At 55.8% G+C, this 27,090-nt stretch overlaps 1 protein-coding gene across 1 annotated transcript; it reads right to left on the bottom strand.

Annotated features, from left to right (window-relative positions):
• Positions 1-1,668: 1,668 nt before the first annotated feature.
• NPLOC4 (NPL4 homolog, ubiquitin recognition factor) lies at positions 1,669-26,836 on the bottom strand. The gene is given in 18 exon segments (XM_036394554.2): positions 1,669-2,963; positions 3,278-3,380; positions 4,193-4,309; positions 4,991-5,086; positions 6,124-6,195; positions 12,271-12,431; positions 14,518-14,644; positions 15,529-15,600; positions 17,081-17,167; positions 17,993-18,172; positions 18,728-18,851; positions 19,656-19,750; positions 20,692-20,740; positions 22,555-22,570; positions 22,573-22,733; positions 23,405-23,517; positions 25,716-25,796; positions 26,709-26,836. Coding segments are annotated over 18 exon segments (1,827 nt in total). The 5' UTR covers positions 26,724-26,836; the 3' UTR covers positions 1,669-2,805.
• Positions 26,837-27,090: the final 254 nt, after the last annotated feature.

The raw sequence follows: 27,090 nt of genomic DNA, 5'->3' as shown, positions 1-27,090 counted from the left end.
ACCCTGAGCCCCTCAGCTTGAGACCCCCAAGCGATGACCCTGAACCTCCCAAATGATGACCCTGAGACCCCCAAGCGATGACCCTAGCCCCCCAGCCTGAGCCTCCCCAGGTGATGTCTCTGCCCCCCGTTTTACCGAACCCCCCCCAAAGTGATGTCCCCAGTCTGAGCCCCCCAGCCCTGCCCCTGTCCCCCAGCCTGGCTGAGCCCCCCAAGCCCTGCCTGTCCCCCAGCCTGGCTGAGCCCCCCAAGCCCTGCCCCTGTCCCCCCAGCCTGGCTGAGCCCCGGGCCCGGGCCGGGGTCGCTCACGGCGGGGTCCCGGGGGCCCTCCGGGGGTTTTGGGGGATCCCTCCCCGGCGCGGGGGGGCTGCGGCGCCCCGGGCCCGGCTCAGCTGCTCCACGGAGGCTTCGAGGTGGGCGAAGCGATCCGAGAGCCGGCCCAGCTGCTCCTTCAGGCCGCGGAAATCCCGGTACAGCTCGTCCAGGGCCCCCGAGAGCGCCGGGATCCTAAGGGCGTGGTGCCGTGAGGGCAGAGACCCCCAGAAATCCCCCGAGGGACCCCAAATATCCCCTCAGGGACCCCCGGATCCCCCGGCCCCTCACCGGCCGTAGTCGGGCAGCACGGTCTGGTGGTCGGACAGCAGCAGGTTCCTCAGCTGGGAGGTGATGGCGAATTTCCAGTTGTCCAGTACCAGCGTCAGGTTGGCGCAGCCCCTCGCCGGGGGTCTCTGGGCTGGAGGGGCCGGGCTGGGACCACGAGCAGCCCCCCAGGAGCAGGAGCCTCACCCCGGCCCCACAGCCGGGCCGTTCCCCGTGCCCACCCCTGGTGGGAAGGGGTCCCGAGGGTGGGAATGGAATTACCGAGTGCTCCATTGTCCCACGGCGCCGGCCGCCGGCCCGGCCTGGCCGCGCAGCCCAGAGCGGCGAGCAGCAGCAGGGGCAGCAGCCGGGCCATGTCCCCGTGTCCCCCGGGGCTGCTGTCCCTCCCCAGGGCAGGTGCCACCTCCCCCGGTCCCGCTGCCGCGGCCGCTCGCCGGGCTGCGCTCCCCGGCTCTGGCTCCCGCCGCTCCCGCTCCCCCTTCTCCAGCCTGGGGCTGGCACCGGGCCCGGCCGCACGCGGCTCCGGGGCTGATTGCAAACAGACCGCGGACACAGCCCGGACACACAGCCCCGGCGGAATGCGGAGCGTCCCGGCCCGGCGGTGATGGAGTGCAGGTGGCACGGGCCCCGGTTCCCCTGGGGAATGAGGAGCGTCCCGGCAAGTGACAAAGCGTGGGAGGCACGGTGCTGTGTCCCCCCGTTCCAGCTGGGAACACGGAGCATCCTGGTCCCATCCTGGCACAGAGGTGGCACCGTGCTGGGGCACAGTGTCCCCACATTCCCACTGGGAACAGAGCCAGCCTCACCCGAGGTGACAGAGTGCAGGAGACAGCAGTGGGACAGGGTACCCCAAATTCCACTGGGAACACAGAGCATCCCAGCCCCACCCTAGGTGACAGAGTGCAGGAGACAGTGGTGGGACACAAGATCCCCCAAATTCCACTGGGAACACAGAGCATCGCAGCCCCATCCTCACCCAGCTAGGGAGGCACACACTGGGGTGCAGCGTTCCCCCATTCCCGTTGGGAGTGTGGAGCACCCCAGGGACAGGTGACAGAGTGCAGGAGGCTCTGGTTTGAGGTGCTTTTATTCCACGTTACTTGCAGCCCCCGCGCCTGGGTCAGCCCAGCCCGGCCCGGGCGCTCCCAGCGCTGCATCCCCAAACCCCAGCACACCCAGGGGAAAAGCAACCGCAGCCCGGAGCCGGGCCTTGGGATGAAGCCTTTGGAAAGCCCCAGCGAGGGGCGGGGGGTCCCTGCCCCACTGGGGTCTGGGCAGTGCTGTCCTGGAGCAGGACAGGCCCTCTGGACCCCTCCCATGAGGGGACATGGGGCAGTGCTGGAACTGGTGCCCCCAGGATTGAACCAGAGTCAGGGCTGAGGAGCTCCAGGATGGGTCTGGGGGTCAGTGGCCCTGTGAGATGAGGGCTGAGCCCCTCCAGCATCCACCTGCCCCTCTCCCCTGCCCAGTGGTGCCCAGGACAGCCCCAGCTGGGGGCTGAAGGGAGACTGGGGGGCAAGACCCTTGAGCCCCAGCTCTGGCCAGGACACGCTCCGGAGAGATGGGAAGGCACCAACTGCAGGACTGGCTCCCAGGGCACGATGGAGGCCAGGTTGGGTGCCTGAGTTACGTGGCTACCCTGCAACCCTTCCCTGGGAGCCCAGCCATGCACAGTGAGGGGACACGGCACCAGGAGGGGACGCCCCTCCTGTAGCCCCCACGGGGTGCCAGAGCTCACCAAGCAGTGCCAAGCCACGAGCTGGCATGTGCCCACCCCATGCTCGGTGTCCAAGGGTGCCTGTCCTGCTCTGGGAATGTGACAGCCACCTGCCCGTGCCACCGGGGACGGTCAGTGCCGGAGCTGTCGGGATCCAGGCACTCAGGCGGGCAGGGAATGAGAGCAAAGCTGTGGGCAGGGAGATGCCAAAGCCTCCCTCTCCCCTTGGGTAGGAAGCGGGCACGGGCAGCTCCCTAAGCCCCCCAGCTCCCCCAGGGCAGGCTGGCAGCAGCTGAGGGTGGTGGGGGGCCAGCCGAGGCACGGGCTGAGGAAAGCGTTGGTTCTCCGGGCTGGGAGCCCCCAGAAGGGAGCCAGGAGTAACCGGGGGGCTGGAGCCACCCGTGCCTGGCTCTGCAGCCCGGGCTGGAAGCTGCAGGGAGGAGAGGGAAGGGACAGGCGCCGCTCCGGATGGCTCCGGGCAGAGCGGGGCTAGGAGCGGGGCAGGCTGCACATCTCGCAGTGGTCCGTGCCCGGCTGGTTCATGAAGGTGCAGTGCTGGCAGGGCCACATGGCCGCGGCCACGGCGTGCGACGAGCCCCCCATGGCGCCGTACTCCTGCAGTCCCGGCAGAGGGACGCCCACCGTGCCTGCGGGAGAGAGCCCGGGGCAGTGCTGGCATCCCGCTGCACACCCCACCCTGCAGCCCCCTCACCAGCCCTGCCCCGGCCCTGCAAGTGCTCCAGGACAGCTTGGATGGGGCTTGGAGCAACCTGGAAGATGAACTTCAAGATCCCTTCCAACCCAAACTATTCCAGGGTCCCGAGACCAAGCAACAGCTTCCCCCCAACAAGCCTCCAGTAGCCTCTGTGGCAGCTTGGAAGCAGCTCCCAAGCCAGCTCAGCCAAGGGACAAGGGACCCCCCTCCCTGAGGGACACCCAGCCCCAGGGACCCCCCTCTTACTGCAGAGCTGCTCGATGGTCGCCCACTGCTCTGATTTTTTCCAGGTCTGTGCAAGCTCCTCATTTTTGGTCCTCACGGCTTCCAGCAACAAGCTGATGCTGTCCTGGAAGTCACAGGTGGGAAATGAGCACTGGGGACCCCTCCAGGGCAAGGCAGGACCCTGAATCTGAGATGTTCCCCCTTTCCCAACAACCTTGGGGTGCCCCAGTTTATCCCTCTGTTCTCCAGCATTCAGACAGATCCCAACACCCCTAAAGCTCCTTTCCTCTGCTCCCAGGAGTTATTCCCTACCCCTGCGGGCCAGTGTCCTGACACTGCGGGCCAGCCCCACCCTCCAGAGCTGCAATCCCCCCACGCTGGAGCACTCCAGCCCCCATCCCTGTTCCCATCCCGATCTCCAGCTGCCCACGGTCATCCCGGCTGCCTCGCACATGCGCAGCCTCTGGCAAACACGGCCCAGCTGGATCTCCCCGGGAAGCTCCGGGGCAGCCGCCAGGCCCCGGTGCCCAGCCAAGGGCAGCAGAGCTGCACAGCCAGGACCTCGCTGGCCTTGAGCTCTGGGGGCTCAGATCTCCTCAGCGTTCCCACCAAATTCCTGACTCTGAGATAATTTTTAAAACATTTCCAGCTCTGGGAGCTGCAGCCAAGTTGGCTCTGGGATCATGTGGACAACAACCCCCCTCAGTGCTCCCAGCAGCTCAGAGGCTTTGTGTTTAGAGTTTAAAAGAGGTTTTAAAACCCTTTAAACCTTCTCCCAACAGCTTGGTCAGGAAGAGCCAGCACAAGGCTCTGCCCAGGGTCATGGGATGGCAGAAATAGTCACCTTCACCCTCCTGAGGGACCCCTGGAGGGGCTGAGGGCCCTGGGATGGGGGGGATGGTGTGGGGACAGGACCCTCCCAGCCCCGTTACGTACCCGCAGAGGCATGACCTCATTTGTGACCAGGAAGAGGAGCAGATGGAAATCGGAAATGATGTCTAGGAAAATGGAGGAAGTATTTTGGGACAGGTATGTGGCCAAACTGTGGAAGTCCTGGGGAGAGGGGATAGTAATGAAGAGAAGTCAATTCCTATTTGGATCCACTAACAGATATTCCTGTCCCTCTGGCTATTGTCTGCAATGTGCAGGGACATTCCCAAAATCAGATCCCCACCCAGCTGACTGAATCCCAGCTAACAACTTCCAGGAAAAATGATCTCTGGGCCTACAGAAGCTCCTCTTGACCAACCCCAGCACCGACAGAGCTGATCTCAGATCCAAGAGGTGCTGAGGGGGAGCCAGGCAACTCCAGCCTTGTTCCTACAGAAAAGAGGGAGAAGAGGACATCCCATCCCATCCCATCCTCTGCCTTGACCTCTTGCAGGAGCTTTCTGTGCTTAAAGATTCCATCCAGGAAGAGAAGAGAGCAGGAACAGAGCCCAGTCTCAGCAGGTTTGTGCTGTCAGCATGGGGCTGGAGCCCCCTGGCCCCTCTGGAGCTGCCTGGCAGGCACAGGGAGCCCTGATCCCATCGTGGATGTGGCAGGAGCTCAGCACCGGCTGGCAGCCGGCATTGGCATGCAGACACTGCTCCGTGCAGGAAGGACCTTGGCAGGCTGAGTCAGGAAGGGGTGACTCGAGGGCACAGCTGTGCCTCTGCAGATGTCAGCGAGCACGAGGGAGGCAGAGCCCATCCCCAGGGAACCCAGGAATCCCATCAGGAATCTCCCCTCACCTGAGTTTCTCCCAGCACATCGCGGTTCTCGATGGGGAATGGGTTTTGAGAAATAGAAAAAGTGTAGACTGGATCCTTGGGGAAAGTTGTGGTAATCTAAAAAAAAAAAAAAAAAAAAAAATCCAAGAAAGGATAATCAGAGACCAGTGGGATATGGGAAGCAAGTCCAGATAGCTGAGAACAGCCATGGCTATGATCTCAGCTCAGCCAAACAGTGAGGCATCCTGCAGGGATCTGATGGCTTTTAATTCAATTTAAAGTGATATTCCATCACCACACCCCTTGGCTCCCTTTCTAAGGAAGCTGGAGGGACATGATGGGTTTGGTCCTGACAGATGCCATGGAGAGCATCCCTCTCTGTACAGGTCACTGGGATAGAGCAATCCTGGCACAGCTGTGCCCTGTGCCAGGCAGATGCTGCTGGAGAGAGGTCCTGGGGGGATCCTAATGCAGGTTCCAACCCTCTGTTTTCATCCCATGACACCCCAGGTATCCCAGGAACAGGTGCCTTCACTCCTGCAGGAATTCCCGTGCTCTGGCACTGCCTGTGCCAGGGGCAGCTGGACCTGAGAGGCTGCTCCAGGTGGATCTAATGGTTGTTGGCAGCACCTCCAACTCCAGCAGTATCATCTGGCATCCCAATTATTTGCTTTCCTGCCTTCCACACTGTAACTTTGTTTCCCAGCCCCAGGGCTGAGCTGTGCCGTGCCTGGCAGCAGCTCTGCTCCGGCCAAGCCGTGCCAGAGTGAAATTCCCTCCTCCAAGAAAAGGCATTTCTGGACAACCTGCTGAGTCACTCCAAGGAGATGGATCCCTAATTGCTGCTCTGGAGTTTCCTCATTAGGCAGTGCCCGGGACACAGGTCCATGGGGCTGCTGCTTCCTGGCCATGTGGCTCTGGGCCAGCTCAGAGCCCTGATAAGGCACCAGGCAGTGTTTTCCTGGAAAACAAATGTGTTCCTGGCACCACACCGACCCCACGGAGCAGGGCAGCCACCTCCCTGCTAGCAATGCCTGGCAGCAGCAGGCAGAGGAGGATAATCTGTGTCAGGAATCACCTCCACTGGTAATTTCAGAGTTTGCCCCCCTGTGACCATCTCCAGTGGGAAGCAAACACATGCAGGGGATACTCACATCTATGATGAGGTACTCGACCGGGAGCGGGCGAGCCAGCTGAGTGATCTCGTTCCCAAACTTGTCTATGTCCTGAAAGAAAAAGAGTTGGATTATTGCTGAGCATGGAAGTGGTGTGAAGCCCAAGGGATCCTGCCCTGGAGATGCTCATGCAGAATCCTGGGCTCTGGCAGATCACTGAGGGTGTGGAAAAGAACCTGGATGGGTGGTGCAGGGCTGCCCAATTCCCTGCTGCTTCCTGGGGTTGGAGATCTCTGTAATTCCAGCATCTCTGGAATCATGATCTCTGTTTCCTTGTGAGCCAAGAGACTGCAGAGTGACAAACCACCTTGGGCTTCTCTCCACTAGAGAGAGGCTTGGAATGTCCATGGAGTGTAAAGCTGGGATTCTTGGGGTTGTTGGACTCCATGATTCCTTCCAACTGCAGGTATCCCATGATTAAAAATGTCATTTAGGCAGCAGCTCCATGTCAAAGAGAGGGACAGGTCACCTCTGCCTCCTCAGCCCAGGCAAACCTGCCTTTCTGCAAATCCAGGAGTGCCTCAACCAACTCTTCATCTGGGAACTGGGAATCCAGGCACTTCCTCGCACCCAGACCCTTGGAACCAGCACATCCCATGGCGTAAACTTGTTTTGTTTTGCCAGACGAAGGGAACATAAAGTTTAATTAGGCAGACAAACGGCCGGCATATGTTCATTAATCATAACCTGACAATTAGACGTGATTGATGTCAAACACACCGGGTTCAAACGCCGCTTCGGAAATAAATCCCGGAGAACTGACACTTTTCATTAAAGATTCCGTACGAGGGGGTTGTGTTTTCTCCCTAAATCATCACTTAACGTGGCATAAATCATTCATGGAGCCCCACATAAATCATACGCCCATAATTCCCAGTCAGGGACGTTGTACTGGACGTTCCATGGGCCCTCAGTGGCGGGAGCTGGATCTGGAGCTGTCACCCCCCAAAGGTGACAAAGCCCTGCTCTTCCCGTGTGGGATGGGAGCAGCATTCCATGGGCTGAGCCAGGGAGCACCACGGCTGACTCCAGGACTCCCTCCCCTCTCTCCCAGCCGTGTTTTCTCCCAGAGAACACCACTCCCCCGCTCTCCCTGGTGTTTACACAGCACAGCTATGCGGAGCAGCAGCCAGCACCACCCCTCTCCCAGCCAGACCTCGCCCCAGCAGGCTCCAGCACGCTGCCCCCCTCCAGGCACAGCCCCCCTTCCCTTCCCGACCCCCTCCCCGAGCACCCCCTGTCCCCAGGAACTGTTCCCTCTGTAAAAAATCTCCCTTCCAGTCTTTGAAGTGCCTTTGAAAGGCAATCCTGATAAGGATCTTTGCTCCTCGCACATGACAGGTTGTGGCCTCAGATCTCTTTGGCTCCGACAGGAGCAGGAGGAGCTGTGGAGCCTTTTTTTGGGAGATCACAGGACCCCAGAGCCAACCTGCTTCTAGATCTCAGTGATACCACAAGAGACAGGAATCAGATCCAATCAGCTTCCCAAACACAATCCTGCCCCTGCATGAAGGGACCTGCAACAACTCACGCATAATTAGCCCATCTGGAATTTATTTTCCAATCTAATTAAGTTCTAATATGCAGAAACATTTTTCCAGCACCTGTTGGCTTTAATCTCCCCCTCTGGGGATTTCCATGTTAAATGCCTGCTTTTTCATGGCATGCTGCTGAGGCCTCCGAGACATCCACAGACTGGAACTTTGCTCCCCTCAAGTCCCCTGATCCTGACAGGACAGTCCCTTCAAACACCAACATTCCTCTCCCACTACCATGATTATTTAATTATATTTTAAAGGCCTTAATGAACATCAAGTTGGGATTGCTGAGAGAAAGATTCTTCTCCTGACCTTGGCATCACCAGGACCCTCCCAGCATCCTGTTATTCCTGCAGCCTGAGACCCCCCAAAGCCCAGTGGTACCAGCTCCAAAGGGAGGCCAGGAAGGGGTTAATGGAGTGAGGAGCATTTGGCTTCAGGATGAAAATCCAGCAGCAAGGCCTGGAGGGTCTGGACAATGCATCAAGGCTGGCATTAGAGCCTTTCAACCCACTGTTGGAGGCAGGAGCTGCACAGGGATGAGGGAGAACAGGGAGAAGGGTGGGAACACAGACACCTCGGCAGGATGGAAAAACTTCTGGGTGGCCTCAGGATTATCCACGGAGGCTGAGGGGAGCTGCCAGCCAGGGGGGAGGCTCAGGATCCACGTCCCAGGACAGCCGCGAGCATCCCCCTGTCACCATCCCACGCTGCTGTCACCATCCCACGCCGTCACCGTCCCGTGCCGTGAGCATCCCACATCCCACGCCGTTATTCCCGACCTGCTCCCTCTGCTGAAGGCACGGCGGAGCTCGGCAGCCATCTGTCCTTCCATGTGTGAGTAAATCCCAGCTTTGCTCTTCCCTCTGCTGACTCGCAGGCGCCTTGTCCTGCCCCTCGCACGGGCAGCGCGGCTGAGGTGCAGAAACAAAGTGACTTCTCCAAGAGCAGCGACTTCTCCAAGAGCAAGTGACAGGTCAGGGAGAGTTGAAACCCTTCCCAGGAGACTCCTGCTGAGCTAATCCAGCATCCTCCTCCCCGGAGCAGCTGGGACATTTGAGGCTAAGGCGGCTCATGAGCTGGTGGGAGGGCAGCCAGGGAAGTCCTTCCCCGTCAGTGAACACTCCCTGCAGCCTGGCTCTCCCTGGGAAGAGGATTTCCAATGCCATGGTAGGACAGCCTGCCTCAGAGGTCCTGCTGGGCTCTAATAAAAGTAGGGCCCTGGCTTGGGTTGTCCCAGGGAGCGATGGGACACGTTTCACTGGTGCCAGGCCAGGGCTCAGACACGGCTCAGCCACAGGAGACCTCAGAGCACGTGTAGGACTTGAGGGCAAAGGGCTCTTGCACAACGTGTGTAAAGGGCCTTTGTCTTACACCACCCCAAAGAAACTCTGGGGGAATGTTCAACCATCCAAAGAACCTCTGGAGGCACATTAAAGCATCCTAAAGAAACTCTGGGGGGATGTTAAGGCAGCTGGAAAATGCAATTCACTGTGAGGATGACGATGACATCGTGTTTGCGCTGAGCTGTCACAAATACCTGTGATAAGAGACAAAGCCAGCCAGCCCCCAAAATCCAATTATCCAGGAGTTTTAAAGCGCCTGTAAAACATCAGGAATCTCTTCCCACAGTTGATGAAGCTAATGGTGGAGCAGTTCAGCACTGCAGAGCTCCAGTGGACTGGGAGGAGGTGACAGCTGGGATGGGGTGCAGCAGCCCAGGGAGGGATCCCCCAGCTGCACCCTGAGCACTCCCTCAGCGTTGAATATCAACCCAAGGTACATTCTCAATGAAATCCAAATCAAGCCAGCTGTTTCCTAAAACCAGATGGACAGAGGAGGCTGCTCAAGGACAAAAGACCGGATGGAAAATCATGTGGAATATTCAGCTGGGCTCACCCTCATCCAGCTCAGAAACTGGGTGAAGTGGCCGTTGCAACATCATCATCTTCACTCACAGGGTCCTTATCCCAACACGTGTCTGTGTCTGCACATCCTGGACTCCTTCCTGAGCTCTGTGTGCTGAGCTGGCCAAGCAGCACGTGCTGGTTATGCCCTGTTCCAGCTGGAACCAGTGCTGGGCCCTGATGCTTCCCAGACACCCCTGGAAGCTGGCAGGGATCCATTTATCCCTTATTCCTCCTGGCTAATCTCACCTGGGGAGGCACCTCAGAGCAAAGGAACTTGTTCTCACAGTCCCCAAAGCACTGGGGCAGAGCTCTCCCCTCTCCCCTCCTGAGCCAGGACAGCAATGGCTGCAGGTCCAAAGCCAATTCCATGGGGGTGGCTCCTCGGAGCAGCAGGCAAGGGGCCAACATAAAGCAAATGGTAAAGAAATACAGAAACCACCCAGCTGCAGGCTCAGGAAAACCACAGGACAATGCCAGTGCCATCAGCTTTCCCACTTCCATGGAAAAAAAGCAGCCTCTTTTCCCATTCACAAGCTGGAGGTGAATCCACCACGCTGCCCTGGGACAGAACCGAGTTCCACGGCTCCTGCCTCACATCTGGCTGTTCTATAAATACATCCACACTCCACAAACATCAGCCTCCTGGTCCTCATCCAATTAGAATTAATTTGTAGAGCTCCTTTCATCCTAAAGGGCTTTTCAGATGAATACTTGGATATTGTATGGGAACGCACACGGACTTTTCTCTTGCACGGTCCCAGAGGAAACAACAACTACTCCAAAGTGCAGCTTTCTCTCAAAAACTTGCTGAGGGGGGGCAGCACAGAGGGGAACCCCACATCACAGGCTGGGGACAAAGGGAGAACAGGGCGCTGGACCCCAAAGATTCCATCCTGTGCCACCAGATTCCTGCTCCTCCAGGAGTTCACTGGGGCTCGGACACGGCTGTTGTCACCATCCCAGGATGAGGTAGTGTCTCTGATCTCAAGCCTTGCACATTTAATGGGACCCCAAAGGTTTCCCAAGCCAGGAGTGACTAAGCTTTCCACAGATATAGGAACATTCAAAAATAATTGAGGGATCCTAGAGCCAAGTCTGTTGGAGGCTGAGGGAGAATCCCACCCGGCGGGGCCATCCTGAGCACTCTGTGGAAAGGGCAATCAGGGAGAGAAGCTCTGAAACATGAAATCAGCTGCAGCCCGACCCAGTGAATCAGTGGATGATGGAAATTTCCATGGAAGGCTGGAGCCATCCGTTCCCATTTTGTTTATCTCCCTGCTTCAGATTAGAGATGGGAGTGAAGCCCTTCTGGGAACACCCACTGGCTTCCTGCTGCTCCCAGCACCCCGGGTGGGCCACATGTGGGCCACAGACCTGCAGGACCTCCTGCGAGGCTGCCCGAGTGTGGCACGGCCTGGGCTGCTCCACAGTGGGATGGGGGCATGCCAGGAGATGATCTCACCCTCCTCACGTTCAGGGCCAACCTTTGCACACCCAGCTCTGCTGGGCTGTGATCAGCCTTGGCTTATCAGCGCCTAGGAGGAAGCTGCCTGCTCCAGAGAGAGCAGGATTCCATCTGCTCTCCCTCTCCAGCACTGGATTCAGCCCAGAGGTGTTCCTTGTTTCCAGGTGGGGTCAAGGCCAGCACATGGAGGCTCAGAGGGAAGCCAGCACTTCCCAGTCCTATGTTCAGGGCATGCAGGAATACCCTGATCAGCTCCATTCCCATTGCTGGAGCACTCCCCTCATTCCACCCCTCCCAAACAAAGGCAGCCTTCCTTGTCCTGTGCTCTTTAAAGGACAGCTTAACCACAGGCAGCAGGAGCAGACAGGACAGGAAGGAGATAACACACGGGGTGATGGATGGCTAATTAGCCAGCCAGCAGTGCCATTAATTAACTCCTCTATCCCTGCTCATGGGGCACCAGGAGCCCTGGGCTGGCAGCGCTATCGGCACCCACAGGGAGCTGATCCAGAGCTCCCAACTCGGCCATGCAGGCACAGGAGGGGCTGAAGGGCTCCAGAACAACTGGCAAGGGAATAATGACATTCCATCCATCACCAACAACCCCCAAGTGCAGCAGGCAGGGACAGCAGTGACACCTCATGTCCTTCCAAGACCCCTCCTGCAGAGCTGCCTCCAGCTCTGGGCTCCTCAGCACTGGAAGGACATGAAGCTGGTGGAGTCCAGAGGAGGGGGTAGTCACCTGGAGATATTTACTTGGAGAAGTCTCCAGGGAGACCTGAGAGTCCCTTCCAGTGCCTAAAGGGGCTCCAAGAAATCTGGAGAGGGACTTTGGACAAGGGGTGGACTGACAGGACAGGGGCAATGGCTTCCCACTGCCAGAGGGCAGGGTTGGATGGGATATTGGGAAGAAATTCTTCCCTGTGAGGGGGATGAGGCCCTGGCATTTTATCCAGAGAAGCTGTGGCTGCCCCAGCCCTATAAGCGTCCAAGGCCAGGCTGGATGGGGCTTGGAGCAACCTGGGATAGTGGAAGGTGGCAGGGGATGGAATGGGATGAGCTTTAAGGTCCCTCCCAACCCAAACCATTCCACGACTCTATGACACTGAATATTGTGCATCCAGAGCGGGTCCAAATTCTCCCTGCTGCTCCTCAGGATCAGTGCTTGGATCCAGAGGCACATCCCAGAGCTGGCCAGGCCCTCAGCCCTCACCTTGTAGAAGACATCAGGCACGTACTGCTCGCTGCTGGACTCCTTGGCGTAGCCCAGCTCGGGCGCGTCCCGGCAGGGCAGCAGGCACTCGTCCCGCACCAGGGCCATGCACTGGTTGGACACCTGGTACCCCTCAAAGTGCACCTGGTTGTCAGGACCACCTGCAGGAGGAGAGCGTGGTTAAAGATGCCAGGATCACTGAGGTTGATCTGTGACTGATCCACAGATGTCACCCAGGCCAACATCCCTGGGCACCTCCACGGGTGGGGGCTCCATCTCACAACCCTTCCCGTGAATAATTTCTTCCTGAAAATCCTGCACAGGGGTGATTTCCCTGGTGTAACTCTGGAAGAGCAGCACTAAGGTTGGACTCGATGGTTTTGGAGCTCTTTTCCAACCTTAAGAGTTCCAGGAGTCCATGATTAAACAAAAAGCTAACGGTGATGAATACTGAGATGAAGCTGCTGGCGCTGCTGCATGGCAAGAATTTTAAGCAAGAATTCCCTCTAAACTCCACATTTTTATAGCCACACACATTTCCACAACTATACCAAGAGCACAGAGCCCAGGTAACAGCAGGAATGCTGTGCCAGGAGCTCCAAGGAGGAGGACCTGCCCTTTTGGGGGCTCTGACAGCATCACCCTCCACTACCCTGCAGGTATTTCCTCCTTTTCCAAACCAAACTCAGGCATGCAGCTCCTGTGGCCCTGTTTCACTCCCAAGAATCCCTGAGCTGCAGATCCCTGGCCATGCCAGGCCTGAACAGTGTTTTCTCAGCCTGTACTGGATGGTTAGGTGGAAATCTGACATGGAAAGTGGGAATTAGGAGCCTGGCTGATGGAAGGATCACATGTTTGGCACTTTCATTTGGATAATGTAAGCAACATCAGGTCATGTGTCACTGGAATACAACTGGAAAGAGAGGAGGGAGGCAGATGGTAGGAAAACGTTACTATTTCCAAAGCCAGGAATTCAGGAGGGAATAGGAATTAATCCATGTGGAGGATTTAAAGGCAAAGTTGAGGCAAACTATCCAAATACATTTCTGCAGCACAAAAAGAGGGACTCGAGTGTTTAAATAGAACCTGCTGGGCTGATTGAACAGAGGAGAATGAAATTAGCTGGAACAGCAAAGAGGAAATATTCCTTTTCTACCCTTTGATCTGTAACCTCAATCACTCACTGCTCCAGAACAAACACTCCTAGAAATTAAACAAAGACCAGGGCAGGGGAAGGCCTGAACGCAGTGTGTCTGCTCAGTAAAACACCTTGTTTAATAAAAAATAAAATAAATAAATAAATGTATAAAAGAGAGATACAGATCTATATTTAATGAGAGATGGATGTGTTTAGCAGTCTGGAACGTACAGGCACGGGCCTGTTAACTAAAAAAAGAGCTTTTTCACTGAAAAAAAAGGCCCTGGGAACCCTTACAAAGCCAGGCTCAGGGCAGGCAATGTCCCATCCCACTTTCACTTTTCACTCTGGATGTTATTTGGGAGTCATGAGGGTTTTTTCATTGTGTTAAACAGAGCCAGAACCAGCGATTCCGCTCCAGGGAAGGTTTAAATGAAGACATGTGTCATCCCATGGAGAAGAACAGAGTGAACTGGGAACACTCCAGCCCTCCCAGCACATGCCAGTGTCCCCCCTCCCAGCCCAGCCCATCTACAGTGCCTCTGGAGACTCCCTGAAAATGGCTAAAACCAGAGGCTTTAACCATAAGCACTTTGCAGGAGCTTCTGTTTTACTCAGCCAAAAAAATGTTTCCAAACATTTTTTCTTTCCCCCTGACAGATTTTTTTTTTTCCAGTCAGGTTTCCCTGACAGCAACATGAGGGAGGTAAAGATCCCTCCTGAAGGAGGAACTAATCCATAACTCTGGAGTGTTGTGGTTCTGCACTGCTGCTTCCAGGCAACAGAATTTGGAGCTTAAGGATTTGAAATAAAAAGTGAGCAACAGTTGTTGCCCTGGCTGCAGGCAGAGAGTGATTTCTGGGTCACAGAGGTGGGGCTGAGCCTCAAGTAAGTCTCTTTCAACAGTTGTAGAGTAAAAACCAGGCAAATAAATAATGAGTGAGTATTGCAGAGAGGATAAAACAAAGAATGAGGAAGTATTTTAGTTGATAGAGCAAACCCCTTGTTAAATAGGACAGATGGGGAGCAGGACATGTGATTCTTGGCATATTCTTCTACCAACAAGAGGTAATTCAGGTGAAGCCCAGAGGGCTGAGGCCAGTTTGTACCTGTAGCCACAACTGTGACAAACTTGGATCCAAAGTGCCCATCGGGAGAGAGGCGACAGATGTTGGGCTGCTGGTTCTGGAAGTTGCCAGCTGTGATGCACTCCTCTGCACTCAGGAAATACGTGTCCTGAGGGGAGAGCACGGACTCCAATCAGCCAGAGGACAAGGTGACGTAGCCCAGACCTATTTCCCTGAGCTGCAGCCAAGGAAAACGACCAACACCCCAGGAAAACACGCTTTCGTGGAAAGCTGCTGTGGAGCCCGGGACAAGAATGTGACCCTGTCAGCTCCCCAGCTCTGGGCTGCCTCAGGACTGCCCCAGTCGAGTCCCACCCACCTCTACACACCTTCTTTTTTTGAAAAATCAAGTTTCACTTTCCAAATATGGATATCACTGGGTTTACAAGGACAGGAAGCCGTGGAGGTCGAAGTTTGAGCCATGTATGTGTCACAAAGCCCAGCCCATAGGAACATCCTCTGAGTCACTCTCTGCCTCACTGGGTTTGTCCCTCGCATCCCACTCCACTCCTTGGAGTTTTCTTAGCCCTAAAAAGGGCAGGGATAGATGAGATTTCAGGGAGAAATTCTTCCCTGTGAGCAGGGCGAGGCCCTGGCACAGGGTGCCCAGAGCAGCTGTGGCTGCCCCTGGATCCCTGGAAGTGTCCAAGGCCAGGTTGGACAGGGCTTGGAGCACCCTGGGACAGTGAAGTTATCCCTGCCCATGGTGGCACTGCATGGGCTTTAAGGTCTCTTCCCACCTGAACTATTCCATGATTTCATGAGCCCCATTTTCTCAAAGCAGGGATGTGAGGGGCTCCAGCAGCTCTGCCTGCTTCCCAAACAGCTCAATCCCTAACATTTCCAAGGGTTCCAGCTCCTTTTCCTTCAGAAGTGTCTGGAAAACCCCATCTCCCAAGAACTCCAGTGCCACCTGCAGTCCTGGCTCAGCTCTCTGCCTGGCTCAGGAGCTGGAATTCATTGGGAATCTGCTGGGTCACACCTGGATCTCACCTTGTTCCTGCTGTATCGAACGGTGCCTTTCCGTGTGTCTTCCGAGACCAGGTCAGTAAATATCCAGCCAACCTACAAAGGGGGATGGAGAACGTTGCTTTAAGGAAAAAAAGGACAAAAAAAAAACCAAGGAAAGAGGAAACCAGAAGAGCTCAGACATTTTCTGCTCACAGGACACGATGTTCTTGGCTCCTCTTGGCCCTGTGCACACTGCTGCAGGGAATGGCTCTCCCAGCTGTGCCTTGCTCCTTGGAATCCCATTTCCAGGAGCAGCAGCATGCCAGCTGGCCAGCCAGGGCACCTGCAGCATTAGGTTTCACTATGGAATATTTTTTAATGGAAAGATCTGGAGGCTGCAGGAGGCCTCTGTGCCACCACCCTCTCCCACCCCCAGCATTTCCTATGGAGATTTTGGAGTGGGATCCGGCGCCCAGGGGTGACAGAGCAGCTCAGGTGGCCCCAGCCTGACCCTCTCACACAATCCCAGTTTGAACCTTGCATGCACTGGTTAAGAGAAATCTCATACTGGAGTGCAACTCATTCCAAACTGGAGTCAGCACTGACCCCAGCAAGCACATTCCTGCTTTTTGCGGTTCAAGCACACCTCGGAGTGAATCCTCTCACACACGTGTGACGTGTGTCAAACACCTTGGCATCACCCCTTCCACAGAGCTGTGACATGGACACACACCTTGGCATGATCCCTCTCCACCCAGGTGCCAAGCCCAGCTCCCATTAACCCTTCCAAGGCAGAACTGATCCCAACTCCCCCGGAGCCCAGGCAGACCAAACCCTGCAGCCAGCACTTGGTGACGTGTTAAGTCCCATGGATTAAAAATATCTGATGGGAGAACATGGAAATAAATAACACTCTGAGAAGTTTTTGCTCCAGCCTCTGGGGAGGGGTGGGATCTTATCTGAGAGAACAAAGCCCTCCCCAGATGTTTACAGTCTGCACTGAGCCTTCTGCCAGGCGGGTTTTCTCCAGCAAGTCAAATCTTGTTTGTGTACATCCCATTCCTGGCATTCCCACCATACCAAGGCTGCTCCCAAACCGGAAAACAGCAGTGCAGGTTGGAGGGCTGTCAGGAAATCAGGGAACCCTGATGGGATCACTGCAGCCTGGAACTCAGGGGGCCCTGCACCCCTAACCCCACACACCACTGACTCCCTGCAGCACCAAGGAGGGGAACACAAGCCAGGGGCAGCCCCAGCTCCTGGAAATGGAGCACAGAGGCAACTCCAGCTCCATCTGGGCCAAATTAGCACTTGCCAGGGAATGGCTCCCTGGAATGGCTCCTGTTGGGGGGAAAGAATGGGAAGATGGAATTTGTGCTGCTTTGTCCCTGCTACTGCAGCCACACAGCCCTGTGAGGGGCCTGTGCTCAGGAAAACCACCTGGATTTGGGTTTCAGACCTAAATATGCACCAGCTGCTGATACCTTAGCAAGATTTAGGTAGCCTAGAGGGTGTTAGATAACCCCATGGAGATGGAGAGAACTGCTGACCAGTTCCCTGCCACACACAGACACGAGATCCAACATATCCTGACCTTTCTCAGGCCGAGCTTTGCTGCAATCTCATCCACAACCTCGGCTTTGGGATCCTCCAGGATCTCCAGGCTGTTCTGGGTGCCAATCTGCAGCAAAGAGACACTGGTTAGTGACACAGAACTGGGGAAAAACCAGTGCAGCCACTGTGGGCAGTGAGGCAGAGGCTGAGAGCAGAGGTCTGGGCTTCCCTTCAGGCATCACCAGAGACTGGTGTCACCCCAGAGACCTCCCTGTCCCACTCTGCTCTCAAGCCACACTCCCAAGGAGCCATTTGTTCCTTTCCACTGACAATCTGTTGGATTTTACTTGGCAGCCGTGCAGAAACCATGAGGAGGAAGGAACTACGTGAGGAGCACCCGGCTGAGGCGTGGTGCCGTGCCCCACCTAGTGGAGATTCCAGCTGCTCCAGCCAAACCCATCCTCAGCCTCTCCATTATTTCGTCTTAAAATCATTTAGACTTCATTCTATCTAATTAAGCTGCTTCAATTTTCCCAGAGAGCTGGTAAGGAACTGAAGCAAGGGATGCAACTGTTTTTCTCTAGCACAGAATCTGCTGGAAAACCAGGAATCAAGGAAAGATTAAAAGTGAAATCTGCTGTTACAGTCACCCTGGGTAAAAAACAACAAAAAGCAAAATGGGAGTTTAAAATTCTCTCTCTGGCTGCAATGGATGGTGATGTTAAGGACACAAATCATGCCCTTTTTTCCTCAGGACAGTTTTCCTTGGGGAGCTGCAGCTGGAAACACCAAACTAGAAAGGTGTTTGTGTGTTCCCTGATCCTGAGTCAGCACTGAGGGCTCTGGGTCTCACCTTTTCTCAGGACAGTTTTCCTTGTGGGCCTGCATACTGTGTGAGGTTTTCCAAACGAAAAAGGTGTGTTCCCCAATTCTGAATGGCCCTGGCTCTCACCTGGGGGGGTTCATAGATGGCTGCCACCTCCGCCCGGATTCCCAGCGGGATGTCTTTGTGCTCCGTGTACCGGCCGTACAGATATCCCAGATGTTGGTTCCCTGTCTTCCTCCAGAAGTCTAGGAAGCGATCTGCAATTGTGTGGTTCTCAAACATGATGTTGTCAACATGCCTGTATTTCTGTTTGACAAAGTTCAAGTGTCAGGCCGTCCTCCTCTGGCTCCGGTCCCTTCCCAGGACACGCACCACCCTCCGGAGCTGGATCCTGCACAGCAGGGCTGGGGGAGCCGGGGGGGCTGGGGGCTCCCTCCCTCCTCCCTCTGCTCAGCTCCCACCCCTCTGCACTGCTCCCTGCTCAGGCTGGGGTGTGGGATGTGCTCAGCACCCCCGGCACCTCAGGAGCTTCACCCCAAGAGGATGGAGGTCCCACCTCTGCAGGAAAAGGGACACTGAAATTTAGAGGAAACAGCAGAACCTGAGTGGCTTTTTGGATGATCCCATGAGGAAAAACAGTGGGATTATCAGCAGGATTCATCACCAGGGCTGCTAGCTCAGTCCTCACGCTGGGAGGAAATTCTGACCCAGGACATTTTGGAGCCCATTTGGCAAGGCCTGAAGACCTGGACAGGATTGCCCTGACACCTGGAGGCTTTGTGCTCCTGGCTGGCTTTTTTGGAAGTCACCTTTCCCAAAGCAAAAGCCAGGTCCCCTGGCAGGTGCCCGAGCTCCTCTCACCTGTCTGTTGAGGGTGATGGCACTGGGCTGGCACTTGGTGCAGATCCCCTCGGGCCAGGGAGGGTGTCCCTCACACCCCGACTTGATCTTACAGCTGATGTTCTCCAGGGCTACAAACTTCCCTCTGGGAGAGGAGAGAGGGGGAAGAGAAACAGGGAACAGAAAGAAAGAAAGGTGGGAGAAGAGGGAGAAGGGGAGAAGAGAAGGAAGGGGGGAGAAAAGGAAGAGGGGGAAGAAAAGGAGGAGGGGAAAGAAACAGGGAACAGAAAGAAAGAAAGGTGGGAGAAGAAGAGGGAGAAAGATGAGAAGGGGGAGAAGAGAAGAAAGGGGGAAGAAAAGGAAGAGGGGGAAGAAAAGGCTGCTGTTAGCACAGCAAATGCTTTTGGAGCAATCATTTGTGGAGTCTGTGGGAAGTAAGAAATAGTAGCACCACAGCAAATCCTCCTTTCATGTGCACAAGGCTTCCTGGAAAGGGAAATTTCCTTCAAATGTAAGTCTCATGGACTTGAGCTGCATCTCCCAAAGAGATTTTAAAAGTCTCAAAGGTATTGAGGAATAGCAGGGAGAAGACTACACCCCTGTGTAAGTTATGTCCACCAAGTCTGAGAAAGGCTTGGAGCTTGGGGCAATTAGGGAACTTCTTTCCTTCCATCTGGCCTTCCCTCCCATCAGGAGTGTTTTCTGGAAGGAATCATATTGCCACAGGAAAAGAAAAAAATAGAAATAAAATGGGGACATAAAATTAAAAGACAGACTTATTTTTTCCCTCCTGCCTTTTCCTTTTAACCTCAACTTTTTAATGTGTTTTTTTCTCCTTCGTTTGCCAATCAATCCTCGTGTCCAACACTGAGATCTGTCTGTACTTTCATTTGTGTTAAAAAAACCCAAAGCTCCAACCAGATTCCCTTAAACCCAGAGATTTCCTTACTTGTCTGCCCCTCCGGTCAGCTTCCTGATGTAGGCATGGAATGACATGTGCTTCACAGGAGGCTCCAGATGGTTCAAATAATCCTCATCGAAGGGCTGCCAAAAACACGGCACAGAGCAGAGCCAGGTCACACACCTGTCTGATAACACCCTGATCCCTCAGCAAATGCATGTTCCACACTCAACCCCGCCAATGTGGAAGCAATCAAGGAAATTCAGGCTCATTTGCAAGGCAGCTACTACTGGGATGCAAACAGTGGAGCTTTACAACGGGGAGTTTTATGGTGGCCTCCTGCTCCGGGAACAGATTGGCCCCACAAATCAGAATCTCAACGGCAAAAGGTTTTTTCCTTTCAATATCTAACAACAAACAACGGGCCCAGCTGTTCCAACACGGCCAAGGGCTCCCAGAGCACTTCCAGCAGAGGGGAAGAGCCATCCTGGAACAGCAGGATCCCCTCTGGGGGGTGGCTGCTGCTTTGTGCCATAAATTACACAGCCCTGCACGTCTGCAGGTGTCACTGAAGCTGCTTCAACCTGGACAACCATGGAATGGTTTGGGTTGGGAGGGGCTTTAAAGCCCATCCCATTCCACCCCCTGCCATGGCAGGAACACCTCCACTGTCCCAGGGTGCTCCAAGCCCTGTCCAACCTGGCCTTGGGCACTGCCAGGGATTCAGGGGCAGCCACAGCTGCTGTGGGCACCCTGTGCCAGGTGGTTAAACTGAGAAGTGCTGGGATCCAGGAAAGAGAGGACAAAACAAGAAAATCCAGGGAAAATTGAGGACTGAGGGAGAATGGAGCTTTTTTGAAGCACTTTCTGTTAAACTCATTACTGCAGAAAACCAGCTTTAACCAGGATCAACCCAGGGCCACAGAAGCCTCGAGCTGCAGTGATCCCAGAACCAGCAGCTCTGGCAGGGCAGGGCAGGATTGCAGCCTGGAGCTGCCACCTCTTGGCAGGCACCATTCCTAGGAAAAGTGTTCCTACTGGGAGGAACTGGGGTGAGCCTGTAGCACCTTCCTGGGGCTCTTACCTCCAGTGGGACACAGTGCACACATTTACCCAAGGGGCCGTGGCGACACCTGGGCAGAGAGAGAGAGAGAGAGAGAGCTGGGGTTAAATCTCATTTCACCTGGAAATTGAAGGAGGAATAAATCTTATTTAATCATGGCAAAATCAGCCTGTACAAGTTTCTCTGGAGTAAGTTTGGTGTGGAAGATCTACACGAGCTCTGAGCAATTCTCCATCTCCCACGTGGCAGGGTGATTTTAACAAAAACCCACCCAAAATGTTCATCCTTTATCAGGCAGGGCAGGAACAACCAGGGAAGTGTGTGTTTATCAGGCAGATAAAGTCCTGCTGGGTAGAGTTACAGAGGGCAAAACATCTCCTTTTGTGGGGATTGCTTAAAAAACCCCTAAACTAACACCAGGTCAGTGCTGGTTTCCAAAGGAAGGGCCCAGGAGAGGAGCAGTGAGGCTGGGCTGTAGGAACAATAAATGGGATCCAGTTGCAGGAGGCTTTTATAGGATGTTTTGTGGCAGATAATGTACAGAACATAGAGTTAAATGCTGCTAAAGCACTCAGCATCCTTCACTGGAGATTGATCCACACTCCCCAAGGCAGGAACCAGCCCAGACAACTCCTTTTATCCTCAACACCCTCCCCTGGGCCCTGGCTCCCTGCTGGGAACAACTCCATCAATTCCTCTGGAAAATGTGGGCGAGTTCAAGGCAACATTTCTGCCACAGAGTGGTGGGGCTGCCTTTATTGCTCCAGAGATGTGACATCCCATCACTTATGGTCAGCTGGGCAGGTCAGGGAGGATTCTCCACAACTTCCTCATTGCTGCAGCACTGAGGATAAACCACATGGAGCACAACCCCAAGGGGAAGGGCAAACCATTCTGTTTTAGCAGGAATTCCTGCCTTTAGAACTTTCCTTCCAACCTTTTGAGGAGTCTTATTCCAGAGGGTTCCGGCCCCAAGGCCACAACCAGTGCAGACATCAGGCCAGGACCCAACTGGATCATTAACACTGAGCAATTAAAAGCCCCCTCCCAGCAGAGGATGTTTTAGCAGCACCAGAGCAGGTTTTGGGTGGGTTTAACTTGTTGTTGTGTTATTTTTACACAAAGAGAAGCTGCTTTGTTTCCCTAAGCCTCTTGCAAGGAAGAGCTTTGGGAAGTTGGACTTTGGTGCATTTTTGTGAGCAAAAGGGACTCCTGGTTTCATGGAGAGGTCAGGCAGACATGTGATGAAGGGAAGCCAGAGCAGGCAGAGACCCAAGTCCCACTTCCAAACTTCTGCACTGGATACTTCCACTCCTTCCCTTCACTTCCATGTTTCCCTTTATGAGGAGTGGCTGAGTCTGAAGGCACAGAGTGCTCCTCCTTGGGACAGCAAATCCTGGAATGCTTTGGGTTGGAGGGACCTTAAAGCTCATCCCATTCCACCCCTGCCATGGCAGGGACACCTTTCCTTATCCCAGGGTGTTCCCAGCTCCATCCAATCTGGCCTTGGACACTGCCAGGGATCCAGGGGCAGCCACAGCTGTGCCAGGGCCTGCCCACCCTCACAGGAAAAATTCCTTCCCAATATCTCATCTAACTCTGCCTAGGAAGAATCCAGAATGTCCATTCTAATCTGGAGAACTCCAGGGCTTTAGGAGCACAAAATCCAGGAGCACGAGCACCAGGGTCTCCTCCATCTGAACAATGAGTGAGTCCTTCCTGCCAAAAACCTGGGATTTGGGCATCTGCTTCCTCCCTGGGCTTACCAGGGGCTGTTTTCCCTTGAGGGCACTCAGGATGGAGCCAAGGGCAGCTCCCCCAGGAACTTCCAGGCTCTGCTGAGCCCCAGCTCCACGGGCAGGAGCAGGAGCCACTCCCACTTACAGCTGCTGGTCTCGGTTCGGTAAATCTTCCCATCCTGCTTGATCAGGTACTGGTCAATCTCATCTTCCACCACCTGGGGGGCCCCCCCAGGCCGGGAATTTTGGGAGACAGAGGTGTCCATGGTCTCTGAGGAGGAGCCAGCTGGGCTGGAGGGATACAGGAACAGCATATCCCCGTGCCTGCAGGGTGGGAAACAGCACAGGGCTAGTGGGAGCTGTGGGAGACAACAGCCAGGGGGCTGGAGGTGCTTCCCTGCAGGCATTCCATGGGAGGTCATGGAATGTGGCACAAATTGTAACCAGGCCAGCACAGGTGGCAACTGGAAGCTGCTCTGTGAGCCACCTCCTCCTGCTTTTATTTGCAATAAATGCAAATCCTTCCAGCAAGCAACAAAGCCGAGGGGAAAATATGGAGGAGGGAGTTGGGATGAAGGAGTAAAAACAAGGATGTGTGAGAGAAAGTTGAGATGAGGGAAAGGAGAGTGAGGGAGAGAAAGCAGGCATGAAAGGGTGAAAACAGGGATACAGGAGGGCAATGGGGGATAAGGCAGGGAAAGCTGGGGATGAGAGGCAAAGTGGGGATGGGGCAGGGAAAGCTGGGACAAAGAGGTGAAAGCAGGGATGAGCGAGGGAAAATGGGATGAAGCCTCCCCACAGCAATCACACTCCAAGGAGGGACCCAAGGAACAGCCACCACCTCTCCCATGTCACCGTGACCCCCATTCCAGCACAGCCACCAAGGCCTTCCCCCCAACCCCAGGAGTGACACTGGAAGCTGGGCACTCCTGGGATGTGACTTTCACCATTCTGGGAGCTCCAAGCAGAGCCCCCCACTCCTGGTGAGGACTCACTTGATCTTGAGCAGGTTGAGGGATTTGTTCTGTGCTGCCGTGATCTCGCCGGTCCTGTTGCGGTTGGTGTACACAGAAAATCCATTATTCCTGAAGCCAAACTCCTTGGCCACCTGCAGCAGAGGTAACAGGGACAAGGTGTGAGGTGTGAGCCTCTTGAAAGGGGCTCAGAGCCACAGCTGACCCCAGAGAGCTTCTCCTGCAGAAACTCAGCTCAATTCATCCCCATTCCTGAGCTCGGCATAACAAAGATGGAAACACCTGGAAAAAACGAGCAGTGGATTAAAGCAGGAGCTGAAACAACTCCACCAGAACTGTCTCTGCCTCACACCACACAAAGGCAGAGCTCCAGCCACAGCCAGGCAAGCACTGCATGACTGCAGGGGGAAACTTCTCCACCAGCCCAGTTTCCTTGCTCCAGCTGCACCAGCACACACCACCAGGTCATTCCCATCCTCCTGCCACCAGAATTCCACAATCCACACCTCCACCTCTGTGATCTTCTGCCCTCAGCTCCATTCCCCCCTCCCAGCTGCTCCACTCAACCTCTTCCTGCTGTTCTGGCTGGTTTTCCCCCTTTTTCTGCTCTCTCCCATGGAATTCACTCCACCACAGCCACCCCTCGGTCCCTGGGCAGGTTCTCCCAGCTCAGATTAAGTCTGGTTCACTTGGAATCACTCCAACACCTCTTCTCTGCCAAAATAATTTGCACATTTAGCTCCTTGAGAACTTCATCAGTTTAAAAGTGGTGTTTAAAGTTTGTCTATTTGCCAGGTTTTGCCCTAAATTCTGAAGTGAAAGGCCTTTATTTTTATTAGTAAAAACAATCCCCATGCCTTAGGTCGGAGTCAGGGATGGGATCCTGCCCACAGGACAAATCTGATGAGCCACAAAGAGCTGTCACATGAGCACAGCCATGAAAAGCAGTTTTTTTTCCTGTCAGCTCAGCTGTGATTTGCAGCACCGAGTGATCCCTTTGAATGGGACCCTTTCACAGGGATCAGCTCTTGCTCCTCAGGCCACAGAATTCCATTTTTGGGGGCAGACAAATCCCACAACACATTAACAGCAGGTTTGAGCTGATTCCTGACCCTGAGCACACCCAGAGTGACTTTTTTGGGTGCTTTTCCCCAGGATGTGCCACAGGAGACAGAGAAGGTTCTCCAGCCCTTTATTCCTTGAGCACTCCTGGAGCAGATCCAGGTTCATTCCTGGAATGGAAGCAGCAATCTGACACCTCTCTAATTACAGCAGCCCCCCTAAACACCAAACTCAGCCCCTGGGTGAACATTCCAGCATTAAAATCCCCAGCACAGGTAGGAGAGCCCTGGATTTAGATAAAACACAGACCTCAGGTGGGAAAATTTGCCACTTTCCTGTTCCTGCAGCAGGAAATAAACCCAAACACGTCCCTGATTCAGCTCAGGCAGAGCACAGAGCCTGCCCCAGATGAACAGGCAATTCCAGGTGCTTTTGTCCTGGCAGGAACAGCCCGAGTAACCCGAGCCCTGGAAAGCAGCAGCTCGTTCTGCACAGGCTCCAGATCTGCTGGGAGCTCCTCTTGCCTTGGCTGGGGCTGCAGGGAGTGTCCCTGAGGCAGCCCTGAAAAACACCAGGATTTTCTTGGCCAGGTGGGAACGCTGTCAGGGAATGCTGTCCTCCTGTCTGGGCCACAGCTCAGCCCAAGCTGTGACTCACAAAGGGAAGGTTCCCACTGCTGCCATTCCCTTCCCTTCAGGAACACACTCATGGAGCAAAGAACCCCCAGGCTGAGGCTCCAGAGAATTCCAGGAGGGGAGCAAAGGGAGAACTTCCAGAAGAACAAAAGCAGCTGCATCACAGCAGGGCCAGCCCCATCCCCAGAGTGTGCTCCTGGGATCTCACTCCATCCCTGCCCTGCTCCCTCCAAATCCATCCTGGAGAGCCAGGAGCACACACAGCACACCCAAACAACATTCCAAACCCAAATCCTGCAGCTGAGCCAGCCTGGAACCTGCCTGGAACTGCAGGTTTGGCCATCCCACAGCTGCCCTTCTGCTTCCCAGCTGCCACTTCTTTGGGAGAACCCCAAAAGTCCTTCCCAGGAAAATTCCCACCCCAGGAAGCCCCAGTGGAGAAGCTGAATGAGTTTTTTCTTTAAATTTGTCATTTTCCCTCTGGAACAACACAAGCTGCACCAATCCAGGTGTGGTTTTCCACATGGAATGCTGCTCCTTGCTGCTGCCAGGGGGGTTAAACACGGATCTCCCACAGGACAGAGCCAGGGAGCCCTGCCCCATCCCTTGGGAAGGCACTGGGCACCCTGGGGTACCTTTTTGAGGAACGTCCCCACCGTTTCTCTCTTGGTGGCTGTGATTCTCTTCACTCCCTCCGGCGACTGCACACGGATAATCTGGGAATGAAGGAGCAGCAGGTCAGGGAGAGGGGACAGACCCACCCTGAGCCCCCAGACTGATGTTCCCCACTCCTCCCTCCTCTTCCCTCTTCCACAGGTCTGGAAACAGCCAGGGGAGCAGTTCTGGGGCAGCACTGGGTGATGTCTGTGAGCTCGGGGGGGAATCATTCCAACGCTCTGGGCTCTTGGCACCAGCTGGCTCCAAGGAAAACACCTCTGGCCAAAGCTCTGACCTCAGAGATGGAATGAGACCTTCAGGAGGCTGCATCAGACCTTCCAAGGGGAGTTATTCACACAGGCACCGGCCCAACTGGTGTTACTGGGCACTGCACTGGTGTGGCTGAGCTCCGGGAATGGAGAGGGGGAAGAGACTCCAGCGGCTCCCGGGAAACCGGAGCTCCTGGCGGGGGGAACGGGGAGAGGAACCCTCGGGGACAGGGACAAATGTAAACCTCGGCGTCCCCGGAGCGCTGAGGGGCAGCGCTGGGACTCGAGCGGGTCCAACGGGGAAGCTCAACCTGCGGCTGTGTGACACGGGAACACGACACGGGGACACGGGCAAGGGGCAGGCACGGGAGGGGGCACGGCAAGCTGCCCGTGTCCCGCCGTCACCCCGCAGGAGCCCTTCCCACTCTCCCGACTTCCCTCCGGGGCACAGCCCGCCGGGAGGCGCCGGGAGCCGTTCACCGGAGCGAGCAGCCCCCGAGCCCCCCGCCCCGAGCCGAGCGGCACCGCGGGCTCACGGCTCCGACCCCCGCGGGGAAAACCACGGGGGACCCGCCCGCGCCGCCGCTCGGGGGGCTGCCCGGCCCGGACACCTCCGGCCCCGCCGCCGGCGCCCGTCCCGGTGCCCCGTCCCGGCCCCACAGGAATCTGCTGCCTCATCGCCCCTCCCCCGGCCGCACTCACAATCGTCTCGGCCATGGCGCTGCCCGCGGGCCCGGGGCTCGCCGCGGCGCACAGACACGGCCCGGTGCGGCCCGTCCCGCTGCGCTCGTCCCGGCCCTGCCCGGCCCGGCCCTGCCCGGCTCCTCCCGGCCCGGCCCGGCCCGCCGCCTCCCGGGACCGGCCCGCCCTCGCGCCCGCCTCCCCCGGCCCCGCGCCCCGCGCCCGCGTTCCGCCGCACCAAGGTTCCTATCCCGGCGTCACCACCAGTCGTCCCCCCGTGCTGCCTCGGTGTCACGAGCATAATGGTCCCCCTATGCTGCCTCGGTGCTGTAGCTATAAGTGTCCCTTCCCGCCTCAGCGCTCGCTCTTTAGTTCCGCATGCAAGCAGCATCCCCCGTGGCCC

This window comes from Molothrus ater, chromosome 19, assembly GCF_012460135.2.
Source record: "Molothrus ater isolate BHLD 08-10-18 breed brown headed cowbird chromosome 19, BPBGC_Mater_1.1, whole genome shotgun sequence".
NCBI lineage: Eukaryota > Metazoa > Chordata > Aves > Passeriformes > Icteridae > Molothrus > Molothrus ater.
This window is presented reverse-complemented; position numbering and strand designations above follow the sequence as displayed.